This window comes from Geotrypetes seraphini, chromosome 2 (genome assembly GCF_902459505.1).
Source record: "Geotrypetes seraphini chromosome 2, aGeoSer1.1, whole genome shotgun sequence".
Classification (NCBI taxonomy): Eukaryota; Metazoa; Chordata; class Amphibia; order Gymnophiona; family Dermophiidae; genus Geotrypetes; species Geotrypetes seraphini.
In genome coordinates this window covers 45,449,417-45,462,875 of record NC_047085.1, presented here as the reverse complement: position 1 = coordinate 45,462,875, position 13,459 = coordinate 45,449,417, and the positions used below count along the sequence as shown (strand labels likewise).

Below are 13,459 nucleotides of genomic sequence, written 5' to 3'. Positions count from 1 at the left end.
CTAATCAAATCTAAAGCCTTTTCCTTATAATCAAAAATATTTTCATGTTCCAGAGCTCCTGTGTTGATTGGTTCATCAGAGCACTTGCTAGGCCGAAAAGATAGTCAGAGAGAATCAGTAATGCTTCTAGATGCTAAAGAACTGCTGAAATACTTCACATCACAAGGTTTACCAGTTGGAGAGCTCCAACCATTGCAAGTTCAAAGAGGGTAAGATCTCAGCAAATGTTCAGGTTCACTATTTTGGTATTCATATTTAAGGAAATGAAACATTGATAAATATTGTGGAAAGAACACATAATTTGTTGTATAGAAGCTATATTAAAAGGCTCCTTTGGGGAGGTTTAGCATAGACACTGACATATTGATTAGCTTGAGTAGTATCCCTTAACTTTTACAAGTGAATAATGTTGCAGTACTAGATGTAAAGTTGTTCCTCCTTTTCACTGCTTCATGGACCAGGTGCTGCTCTATGAATCAAGCCATTTATGGCATCTAGAAAATTTATCTCCTTAAAGTATTCAGTAATTCATTTACACAATCAATATTAGGGTAATTGAAATGTCCCATTCTAGTACAATGTGTCCAGTGGTCCTGAACGCTAGCTAGGGTTTTGCATCTGAACCTGCAAACTACTTGCAGAATGCTGTCAATCATTTTCCTCTATGTTGCTTCCTTCCTCTGTCAGCTCAGTTTCAGTTGAAATAGTCTGAGAAAAGGACAGTCTTTATCGCTTTCTTGAATTTTCCAGTGCCCTTTTCCAGTGTCCTTTGGTAGGGCGTTCCACTACGTTGGAGCCAGTACAGAGAATATTCTTGCCCTTGTGCTTTTCTGTTTGATGTCTTTGAAAGAGGGTATTTGTAGTAGAGACTCCTAGCTTGAGTGTAGGGCGTGTGGTGGAGTATGGTTATGTAGTCTGGCCACAAGATATTTATTTATTTAGGTATTTATATACCACTTATAGCCTAAGTGGTTCTGAGAGGTGAACAGTTTTGTGTATCAGCGGTAAGACCTTGAATTTCACCCTGCTTTCAATCGGCAGCCAGTGTAACTCTTTCAGTAGCGGGCTGCTCCGTGTCTGTGTTGATTTTCTTAGCAAAAACCTTGCTGCAGCATTTTGTACTGTTTGGATCTAACTGATCATGTATTTCTGTAACCCAGCAAGGCTGCATTGCAGTAGTCGAAGATTGTCAGTACCAGGAATATTACTATGTTGGACATTGTTTGATGAGTCCTCTAACCCAGTAAAGTTGACAATGGCGTTGGATCTGTGTTGTCATGTCTAGGCTTGGGCCCAGCCATACTCCTATGTTTCTCGCCCCGTTCTTGACTGATTCTATGGTATTGCTATTTAGTGTTAATTTGAAACTGGGGCTGGCATTATACAGCAGTCTGTGGCTTATTTAGACTTGGATTTAGCTCACACGTTAATGAGATGTAAAATGTATTTTGGTTTTATTTGAAAGAACTGATGGCTGAGAAAATTAACACAATTACATTCCTAAAAAGCGGCACAGGGAAAATAGTAAAAAAATAAATGAGGTATTATTTATGTTTTTCCAGTCTTTCATGTTGAATAACTATCAGCAGGGTTAAGATAGCAGCTGCTTATTTTGGATTTGCATTTGAATAGTGTATTAAACAGCCTTTCTCTCACCACCAAAAGAAAGAGTAGCATTCAAGGGAGGTTTTGTTATACTTATTACCTGTAAGTTTATTATCTGCTGCTGAATGCTATCCATGCTGCTGCATTTTGTTGTCCAGTTGAACTGCAGAAATAAGAGCTTTGTTTTACCTGACTTGATTAAATATATCTCTTTGTATTTGTCTTACAGTGAAAATGCTTTTCTACTGACACCAAAGCTGACTGTGCAGAAAGTGAAAAAGTTATCTTTTGAAAAAGCAGCAATGTGTTGCTATCATGGATTAGAGTAAGTTCCATTACAAAGCTGCCTGTTCAATTATAGTACAGAACATTTACAAGGAAGTCTGTTGGTGTTCTGTGTTCTTCAGCTCTCCTCTAGATACAAACTGCAACAAGATATTTGGACAGTGTTAAAAATAGTGAATAAAATCTAGTTACATAAGAATTGTCATATTGGGACAGACCAAAGGAACATCAAGCTCAATATCCTGTTTCCAACAGTGACCAACCCATGTCCCAAGTACCTAGCTAGATCCCAAGTAGCAAAACAGATTCAATGCTGCTTATCCTAGGAATAAGCAGTGGATTTCCCCAAACCATCTCAATAATGGCCTATGGACTTCTCTTTTAGGATGAGGGTGTTATGGCCAAATCAGAATTTTGGGCTTGTTTTGGTTTCTGTTAGGGTACACCTTAGTGCTTTTGGTGCTTACCCATCTCTGTATAGCATTTGGCTGTTTGCTTTATGTGGGATTTGCTTCTGTTGAAGCCTCCCATAGTATCACGGGATCTCATTATTGTCTTAACCAACTTAATGAAAGCTAATTTTGAGCCACTTAACATCTTGCCCATATGTAGAAATTGCATGCCCTTTTGCAGTTTGATGGCCAAGGTAGTAGGCAGCCTCATCAAGCTTTATGAATGAGTGTGGAAAGATAACAGGCGCACAGTTTTCTTGCTTCAAAGCAGGCCAATAAACCGATCCCAGAGTAGAAGATATTACAGGCTTTGAAAAGTGTTATAAAACTTGGTTTTATCTTTATTGCAGATTTATTTCTAGTGCAATAGGTGTGTCATTCTCACGAGCCATGCAGCAGGAATCCACTACAGGTTTTTGATTCTTTCTCCTTCACCAAAGGGCTCTGCTGCCTCATTCAGTTTTTCCTTCTGTTCATGAGCCAGAAGGAATCTTTCTGATCTGTTCTGTATAATTTTATTGTTTTCAGTGTTATTTTGATGGTTTGGGGTGGGTTTCTGTGCTCCAGAAATTTTGATGTTGGTCAGCCCTCAAGGGTATGAAGAGTAATGTATTGCTATAGCTCATTGGGGAATGTTTGAACTCGATAAATGTTTCTGATATGTATGGTTATTCCATTGTATTGTTTAACATTAACATGTTTGTTCAGAGCAGAGCAGCACCCGTATCCCTGTCTCCCTTCTTCTTATGTGTTCTTATATAGGGATATCGCCTGCTTTGATATAAACTGAAGGAAGCAGCAGAGCCCTCTGATGAGCAGAGTAGCACCCTATTTTGGGAAGTCTCCCCGTACCCCTCCTTCTTTTGTGTTCCTATATAGGGTTCCTATATAGGGTTTCGCCTGCTTTAATACAAACTGAAGGAAGCAGCAGAGCCCTCTGATGAAGGAGGAGGAATCAAAAACCTTGATTGAATTCCCTTTTGCACTGCTCATGAGCATGGGAAGAATACCCTATTCTCCAGAATGACACGGTTCATAGACAACAACGCGGAAGACAAAGGCGGGCGCCGACAACTGAGCGCAAGACTGAGGCGTGCACCAAAGAAAATTACTGTTTTTTAGGGGCTCCGAAGGGGGGTTTTGTTGGGGAGCACCCCCAGTTTACTTACTACAAATCGCGCCGGTGTTGTGGGGGGTTTGGGGGGTTGTAACCCCCCACATTTTACTGTAAACTTAACTTTTTCCCTAAAAACAGGGAAAAAGTGAAGTTTTCAGTAAAATTTGGGGGGTTACAACCCCCCAAACCCCCTACAACGCGGCACAATTTGTATTAAGTAAAGTGGGGAGGTCCCCCCCCACTTCCCACCCGTCAGAGCCCTAAAAACAGTAATTTTCTTTGGCGCGCACCTCCGCGCTGCGCTCAATTGTCTGCTCGCGCCTTTGTCCCGGCGCGCTTTTGACCTGACACTGAATGACACACCTATCTACTAGAAAATATATTAGCAATGTGAGAACCTAATCTCTTTATACTGTTTATAATAACTAGAAAGTCAATTCAAAATGGTGTACAATGAACATACATAGTTTAGGAACAATACTTACAAACATATAAATGGTGTCACGAATAGTACAAATTAAATTTAACACAATGGTGTACAATGAACATTTGAAGTTTAGGAACAATACCTATATCTATGTTACATATAATAGATTAAAAGCACTGAAGCTCCAGGATGCCTTTCCAGTGTCTAGCACATACATCAGCTGAAGTAGCCTGTAAAGAGGACCATCTTCAGTTTATTCTTTGGCAATGTCTGTTTCTGTTCTTAGTTCTCTTGGTAGAGTGTTCTACCACACAGGAGCCATCACTGAGAACACTCTCACCCCGATACTCCTTGAAGGAGGGTATTTCCAGCAAGAGCTCTTGATTGAAACATAGGGACTGTGGTGGTACAAGTTTTTGTAATCTGGTAAACAGATATTGTGGTTCGGATAGGTGCAGGATCTTGAATGTCGGTAACAGGATCTTGAATTTCATCCTGCTCTTGATTGGGAGCCAGTACAGCTTTTTCAATAAAGGGGTGACGCTCGTCAGTCATGATTTTCCCAGCAGGAATCTTACCGCTGCATTTTGCACTGTTTGAATTTGTCTGATCGTGTACTTTGGTAGACCCAGAAAGACAGCATTAGAATGGTCAAAAACAGAAAGCACAAGCAAAATTACTACATTGGTCATTGCCTGAGAGGAAAGATACGGTTTCAGACCTCTAATCCAATTCAATTTTCCATATGCCTATTTTTATTTATCTAGATATTGTCTGGACAATCAGAAAGCCCTGGAGCGTGATATTGGAATATCTGAACTTCAATCTCGACTTATTCGTTATGAAACTCAAACTACTTGTAGCAGAGAGTGCTGTCCTATTCCAAGTGTTTTGAGTCCTCTGCCATCTCCTGCAGTTCTCTCTGATCCTGGAAGTGTACCTGATGGGGAATCATTGAGTGAAGTCCGAACAGAAGCATCAAGACTGAAACGCAGATCCAAAGACATGGACAGTTTTTACCCTACCAAAAGGTAAAGTGTTAAAAGTAAAGCTATAGTATGAAATATTCAAGTTTATTGTGTAAATGTGTCTTTTTTTCCCCTTTATAATCTTAGCATACCTTTCTTGACTGTGGTATTCAGTTTTAGATTTATATACAAGACTTAATTTGTTTTAATTATCAAAGCAATATGCTATTTTTCAACAAATCATATATGCAGAGCAAAAATGAGTTCAATATTGTTAGCAAATTATAATATTCACTAGTATTTTAGCCCGTTACATTAACGGGTGCTGGAATATATGTCTGTCTGTCTTTATTTCTGTCTCTCTCTTTCCCTCCTGCTGTCTTTATTTCTGTCTGTCTCTCTCCCTTCCTCCTATGTAGCAGCATTTTTCTCCCCCCACTTCCCTGTGCAGCAGCCACAGCAGTATTCCCTCCCCCTCCATTTCCTTGTGCAGCAGCCACAACAGCAGCAGCATTCCCTCCCCCCACACCACTTTCCTGTGCAGCAGCAGAGTTTCCCCTACCTCCCCTTTCTCTTCCCGCAGTCTTGCCTGCTCCCTTACTGCCCCCCCCTTCCCTTCCTGCGGTCCCGACTACAAACCTGCTGATTTCAGCAGTGTGTGCAGCATTGTACACATGATGCTTCGGGGCTTTCTACTGCCCTGATTTACTCTGGCACGTCCCTGATGTAGTCGGGACCGCGGAAAGGGAAGGAGGGGACAGTAAGGGAGCTGGTCAGACGTAAGCTTGACTCCTACGACTGAAATTTGGCAACGCATCTCTCTGACTCGCAGCGGGCTTGCCGGCTCCGGCCAGACAAAGTTCATTTTTTAGTTCAAAAACAACACTGCGTCTCCTCTCTCGATCCCCGCCAGAGTCGGAAGTCTTCTCCGACTCTGGTGAGGTTCGATAGAGGAGCCACAGCGGGGGCTTTGAACAAAAAAATGAACTTTGTCTGGCTGGAGCCAGCAACCCGCTGCGAGACAGAGAAATGCGGGGTATGCGCACATGCTCACTCTGCCGGCTACGGAACTACAGATCAGGCAATACGGCGTTAAGAGTGCACATGTGCGCTTAGCGTTTTATTATTCATTGAATTTAAGATGCTTTTAAATATTAACTTTAACCAAAGGACTTTCTATTTACCCTAGCCCCACATCATTAACATAGCATAAAATGCACCGAAATCTCTCCCTAGTACAATGAAATACTGGCACGAATTCATTGGCGGCGGCCATCTTGAATTTTTATCAATCTTTTTTTCAAAGTTTTATTTCTGCCTTAAAACCCCTCGATTTGTGAAATGTGTTCCTTGGCTGCGCTGGATTGGACCCGGATCTGTGACTGTATACCACGTGCCGCAGTGCGCTGGGGATGGGGTGGGAGCTTCAGACTTCAGCTCCTTTAGGTCCACCAGGGCTGAGGAGCTGGCCTGGGTCCATGATTTTGGGGAGATATCTCGCACAGAGGCCGTTCTGGAGTTTAGCACAGAACACCTTGTTACAAGTGTGAAGACTCTTGGTGCAGTGCAAGCACCTCAGCAGGGCCCTGCAGTGCACACAGTGTAAATTTTCACCAGACTTTTTTTCGGCTCCTCTGGAAAGTGTATTTTTCTGACCCAGCTCATTGGACGCAGCCAGCAGGCGTGTCTGTTTCTTCTAATCCAGTTGCACCAGTGGCAGAGGTCCCTTTTCAGAAGCCCTCACATCTGGCTATGGCAAAGCTCGATTGCATTATGCCAGTTTGCAGCTCTGACATTTGGCCTTGCGAGAGCATCCTGCACTTTCACCAAAGTGATGGTTGTTTTGGCAACTTTTCTTTGCCAGCAGGGTGTCCTGGTTTCTCCTTATTTATATGATTGTTTGATCTGGATTTTGTCTCAATGGGAGTGCGAAAGTGCGGTGGAGTTGGTAGTGTCTCTGCTACAGGTTTTAGGTTGCATTGTCAACTTCCAGAAGAGCCAGTTGACGCCATCCCAGTCCTTCAAGTCTCTAGGCCTTCTCTTCTACACCCAGCAGGGTTGTGTGTTTCTTCCCAAGGTACGCAGACACAAACTTCAACAGCAGATCAGAGATGTCCTGGACTGTTCGGCTCCCATGGCCTGGGCTTGTCTGCAGGTGATGAGGTCCATGGCAGCCTCCTGGGAGGTGGTCCCCTGGGCCAGAGCGCACAGGAATCCCTCCTCTTTCGGTGGTCTTCAGAGTATAATCCCCTTCAGATGCCGCTCCCCTCAACGGTACTGGCTCGCAACAGTTTGGGCTAGTGGCTTCAGGGGGAGGCTGTCCGCCAGGGCAGGCTTCTTTGAATTTCAGAGTGGATGACTCTTATGATGGATGTCAGCCGGTCAGGTTGGGGTGCTTGCTGCGGGGACCGTTCCATTCAGGGGCAGTGGACTCCTTGTCCGAAGCATTCATCAATCATCTGGAGCTCTGGGCGATTCGGCCAGAGTTACTCATTCTTCAGCCCATTCTGGAAGGAACAGCAGTGCGAGTATTCTCTGATAACGCCACAGTGGTGGCGTACATAATTCGTTATGGGGGCACAAGAAGTGCCCCCTTGGGCCAGGAAGCACCCATGTTGATTCGCTGGATGGAATCACATCTTCTGTCCCTATCGGCAGCCCATGTGGCTGGAGTTGACAATGTACAGGCAGACTTCCTCAGTCAACAAGTCCTAGATCCAGGAGCATGGTCCCTCTCATGGAAAGCTTTCTGTATGATCGTGTGGTGTTGAGGGTAGCCCCACCTGGACTTGATGGCTTCAGCATAGAACATGAAGATCAGGCACTTCTTCAATCAAAGAACAGAGCGCTGAGGCTTTGGGCTGGATGCCTTGGTTCAGCCCTGGATGGTTCACGAGCTCCTTTATGTATTCCATCCGTGACCTCTGGGTGGTCGGGTCATTCGCTGGATAGCGACGCATGCCTGCCTCATGCTTCTAGTTTCTCTGAACTGGCCTCTTCCGTGATGCACAGATCTCATCCATCTTCAGCGGAACAGGAAGCTTCGACTCCCTTGTCATCGCTACAATCTCAGTCAGGGTCTGGTGCCCATGGAGAATTCACAGCGCTTTGGTCTTACAGCATGGCTCTTAAGTGCTTAGCCGTAATGAAGTGTGGTTATTCAGATGTAGTCATCTCAATGCTTTTGTGGTCAAAGACTCCCTCTACTATGGCTTCTTATGCCAAAGTCTGGAAGGTTTTCCAACAGTGGTGTGCTAAGGACCAGATTGAGTCTGAGAGGGCTCCCATTCTGGTAGTTTCAAGTTTATTCCGGTTTTTGATTAAACGCATGTTCAAAATGCAAAGCGATTTACAAAATATTAAAAAATGACATATAAACAAATAAATATTAGACATACTGAACATACTTGGCCATGATAACAAATCTACTAGTGATTTGTCAAGTAAGACGTATATGACCAATTACAAGTACATACTGGGTAGGTGGAACTGTAGAGCCCCTAGAAACAAATAGGGAAGGGGGGAGAAATACAATCGTCATAGAAAGAGAGAAAAACAATTAAGGTAAATACAAAAGGGAGATGGGAAGATAAGAATGAGAAGCAGAAAGAAGTAAATTGTGGACAGTTTCCCCGGTGGTGAATGTAACCATTCAACATTATTAAGAACTAGTCTTATAGCCCGTTACATTAACGGGTGCTAGAATATATGTGTGTATGTCTGTCTTTAATTCTTTCTCTCTCTCTGTCTGTCCTTTGCGCTTTCTATCTTTCTTTTTCCTTGGCTGTCCACCACCACCCCTTGCCTGCTCCCCCTGTCCATTCTCCCTTCCTTTTACCTACCCTGTCCTGTTCCTGATTCCTGCAAACTTCCCTGTAGGTGTCTCTTCCCTTTTTTTTTTTTTTTTTTTTTTTAATTCCTTCTTCAGTCTCAGTTCTTTATCTGAACATTCCCTTCCTCAGTCTCTCCAACTGCAACTCTATTGCCCTCTAAGCCCCTGCTGTGCATGTCGCTCCTGATCCCCTCTCACTGACCCTTGCGATTGCGTTTCCATGGCAACCCTGCTCGCGGGTCTGTGAGTGTAGGGCCATTTTGCTTATTTCCTCGTGGGAAGCTGTTTTGTAGGCTAGTGGGTGTGAGGAGCAGCCGGGATCGCGAGTAATGCCCAATGCTTTGTAGCCATGACTCCCTTAGTTGTGTCCGAAGTTATTTTTAAGTTCTGCTTCTCTCACGATCCCTGCCTGCGTCGGAAGCCTTCTCCGACGCAGGTGCAGCTCGTGAGAAGAGCCGCGGCGGCGGCTTAGAACTTAAAAAACAACTTCGGCCACAACATTACCTTGGGGTCTGCTGAACTTAAAAATAACTTCTTTGTGAACATTATCTTGGATTCCGCGAGTGTGTAGAACCCTGGTGACCGATTGGGTCCTGTTTGGTCTGCCACTGCCTGGAGGAATTGAAGAGCGTGTAGGGCGGAAGCGGGAGGTGGGGCCTCAGCACCGGCCAGGCGACTCGCGCCGCCGGCCCCCAGGAACTCGAGGCCGGCGGCGGACATGGGGCCCCCAGGAGCTTGAGGCCGGCGGTGGACATGCCTGGCATGGCATGGTGGAGGAGGAACAGAGTTTGGTGACGTAAAACCCGCACATGCACACTCGTGTTTTCGCGACAGATCAGGGAACACGATTTTTTTAGTGCGCATGCGCGTCCTACCATTTTATTATATTAGATTATATGGTCAGCTGAAGGCATCTTTAAAAAGAAAGCACTTTAGGCTGCTTTTAAATTTTTGTAAGTTTTTTTCGGTTCTTAAGTATAAGGGAAGAGTTCTTATAGTCCTGGCTTTTCTTCAGGTAGGCCTGGGTTTAGCAGTGGCCTCCCTTAAAGTTCTGGTTGCAGGTCTTTCATGCTTCTAAGCACGCAGAGGCTCTAGTTTGCTTACTGCTCATCCAGATGTGACCAGATTTATGAGAGGGGTGCTTCATTTGTGGTCTCCCTTGCGTCATCATTTCTTTTGTGGAATATTAACATTGTTCTTCAGGGCTTTGGGGAAGCCCAATTCGAGCCACTGAAGGAAGCTACTCTTCTGGATATGACCTTCAAGACTGTCCTGGTCGCCATTATCCTTGGCACGGCGTATTTCGGAGCTTCAGACTCTTGTACAGGGAACCCTTTCTCCATATTTGTGACACAGAAGTTGTTCTCCATACTGTACCTTCCTTTCTACCGAAGGTGGTTTCCACCTTCCATATCAGCCAGGAGGTTCATTTGTCTGCATTTTCTTCTTCAGGCTCGGAGTGACAGGATCAGATCTTGAGCAAGTTGGATGTCAGGAGAGTCTTGCACCACTGTTTGGAGAGGACTAATGATTTCCGGCTGTCTGATCACCTCTTTGACCTGATTGCTTTGCCTTGCCGTGGTCGATCGAAGTTCAAGTCCTCGATCGCTTGATGGGTTCATCTGGCCGTTTTCTGCCTGCGGCAAGCAGCTGCCAGTTTCTCTTAAGGCCCACTCAACTAGAAAAGTTTTTACATTATGGGTAGAGTCTTGGCAATTCATCCAGATAAAATTTACAGGGTGGCTAATTGGTCCTCTCTTCATACCTTTACCCAGTTTTACTGAGTGGATGTGGCAGCTCACTCTGATGCCACTTTTGAGACCTCAGTGTTGAGGGCAGGCTCTTCTGTCCCTCCCTAGCTGCTACCATTTTCTTTGGTAAGTCACCTAGCTTATGGAAGAGACATAACAGAATGGAAGATTAGGTTTTTACCTTCGATAATCTTCTTTCTGTTAGTCTTTGTAAGATTCCATACAATCCGCCCCCTCTGTGTACGCTCAGTTGTTTGGAATAGCCTGCCTCTTTCTGCCTCAATTATTACCCTTGCAGGCTTAAAGACTTTCCAGCCAGTTGATGGATCCTGTAGAAAGTTTTCTACCTCTGTGAGTATGCTAAACTGAAGACTGTCTTATGTGGGTGCTCATTGCACACAGCAGGTTAGTTCTGTATTGTTCCTCAATGCTTTTCTGGGTTGCCTTTATGCCAGTTTATTACTTGTTTCATGTTTCACAGATCAGAACAATTAAACTGCTTAGGTCTGAAGAGGTGTAGAAATTTTTAAAATAAGTAAATAAATTATTTATGTTGCTGGGGATCTTCTCAAGAATTTGTTCAGGTATGTTGCTTGACTTTAGGACTCAACTGCAGATGGCTCTAGCTCTCACTCTAAGGGGGAGGAGCATGTGCTCAGAAAAGTGTTTGGATTTCTGCAACTCCTGGATTGCAGGAAGGGATTGAACACCTAGCATATGGAATCCTACAGGGACTAACATAAGATTATCGAAGGTAAAAACCTAATCTTCCTTGGGCGAAGGCGGGCCCAAGCGGGAGCATGCAAAGCTTGCTCCTGACAACCGCGCTCCTGACCTGAATACGAGAGCCGTCTAGCGAGGGAGGGATACAGCTGGACCACCAGGCTGTTAAAACAAGGTACTGACAGCGACGGGTGTTTGTTTTAAACAGGTGCTGCAGCGATGCTGAGAGCCGGGGTGTTTAGAAAAAGTGCGTCTGCAGTGCTAAGAGGCGAGGGGGTTTAGAAAAAGTGCGGCAGCAGTGCTGAAAGGCGGGGAATTTTGAAAAGGTTCAGCGGTGGTGGGAAGGTGTTTTACAACACTATGGGGGGGGGGTACAAATTTTGTATCTTCGCTCCATAAGACGCACCGAGATTTCCACCCTCTTTTGGGTGGAAAAAAAAGTGCATCTTATGGAGTGAAAAATACGGTATAAGATAAAATTTTCTGGAAATTGTACTTTAATTATTTACTTCAGTAATTACAGTATGGGTTAATTTTGGGAGGAAATTAGATGTGCTTTGGGGGGATGTTAATCACTGGTCTATATGTTCGCATACAAGCTTTTGTATTATATGTTGGGATTGGATTGGGTGGGATTTGGGTTCTGGATGTGTGTGATGATTTTATTTTTAGATTTGATCAAATGGAATTTGAGGGTTCATCTATTATTAAGTCCTAATCAAATAAAATGCCTTTAAAATTTTATTCCCTGAACGTTAATGGACTCAATCATCCCATCAAAAGGAAAAAGATACTTAATTTTTTGAAACAACAGGAGGCAGACGTTTATTTCATACAAGAAACATGTTTATCATCTATTGAGTCAGCCAAACTGGAAAGGGGGGGGGGGGTAAAACACTGGGTTTTTGCACCAGCAATAAGGAAGAAAGCGAGTGTGCCTATCCTTGTCAGTACGAGGTTGTCTGCTACATTTGGTAACTTTTAGGCAGATCCTATGGGTAGATGGCTCCATGTTAATATGACTTCAGGAAATGATGCCCTGACACTTCTCTAATTCAAATCAGGCAGAGTTCTTTAAAAAACTCCAACAAATAATTCTATCACTGGCTACAACCAATTTAATTGTGGCCGGAGACTTCAATGCTGTCATGGATCCATTAATTGACAAACAACCCAGTAAACAATTAAAATCATTATGCCTAGATAATCTTATTAATTCCTGTGGATCGAAAGATATATGGCGGATTTTTCATTTTAATGCTCACAAATTCTCATTTTGCTCCCAAGTTCATAAATCATTTTCAAGAATTGATTATTTTTTTGTTTCAGATCAGTTAATTCAACAGGTTATAAAGGCCAGCATAGACCCGATCCTTTTGTCGGATCATGCTGGAATTTGGATAGAATATCAGTTCACTGAAGAAGATTCTAATAGACCTGTTTGGAGGTTTAATAATGCATTGCTTACAGATTCAGACTTTCTCGAGGAGATTCAAATAAAAATGAATGAATATTTTCTTTTTTCTTTTTTTTTATTTATTTAGTTTTATAAATATACATTCATACAGTATGTATATAGGGAAGAGAGATTTAACATATTAATTAAAAAAAAAAAGAAAATAATTAAACAAATTCCGTTACAAGAATGAATATTTTCAGTTCAATACCTCAGAGGAAATCTCTTTGGAAACTATTTGGGATGCTTTCAGAGCTACAGTGAGAGGGCAAATAATTTTGTATTTGGCCCATATCAGGAAATTACTTAAATTAGAATTTTCAAATTTGGAAGAAACTATTCAGGCTTTAGAGTTACAATTGGCTTCACATTGGGAACAAAATGCTTTGAATGCCCTGTTGAAAGCAAAATATAATGAGATTTCCTCACAATTGGCTAGGAAAGATTTATTTTCAACAGGCTTTGTATTATGGAAACTCGAATAAAGCGGGAAGATTATTGGCTAATTTTCTTAAAGCTAAAAAAAGGAAAGTGAAGATTGCGGTTTTTAAAGATGAGAGAGGTAAAATTCATACTCAAATTGGAAATGTTTTAAAACAATTTTTGGATTATTATAAATCTTTATATTCTGAGTTTTATTCATATAAAGAATTGGAAGGTAGAGAATTTTTAAACTTAAATCATGGGCCAAAAGTTCCTGAACATATAAAAATAAATCTTGAAGCGCCTATATCATCTAAGGAACTCCAGGCAGCATTGAAGTCTCTCAGAGCTGGATCTGCTCCGGGTAGTGATGGATTCACTGTGGAGTTTTTCAAATCATTTCAAAGTTTATTATTACCT

The 13,459-nt window shown here is 42.8% G+C and overlaps 1 protein-coding gene across 1 annotated transcript in view; it reads left to right on the top strand.

Annotated features, from left to right (window-relative positions):
• The window catches only part of MTBP (MDM2 binding protein), a 155,181-nt gene that overhangs the window by 123,220 nt on the left and 18,502 nt on the right, over positions 1-13,459 (top strand). Inside the window, exons 16-18 of the mRNA XM_033933248.1 lie at positions 54-209; positions 1,835-1,930; positions 4,654-4,917. Coding sequence (XP_033789139.1) covers positions 54-209; positions 1,835-1,930; positions 4,654-4,917 — 516 coding nt within the window. The remainder of the gene's footprint in view (positions 1-53; positions 210-1,834; positions 1,931-4,653; positions 4,918-13,459) is intronic.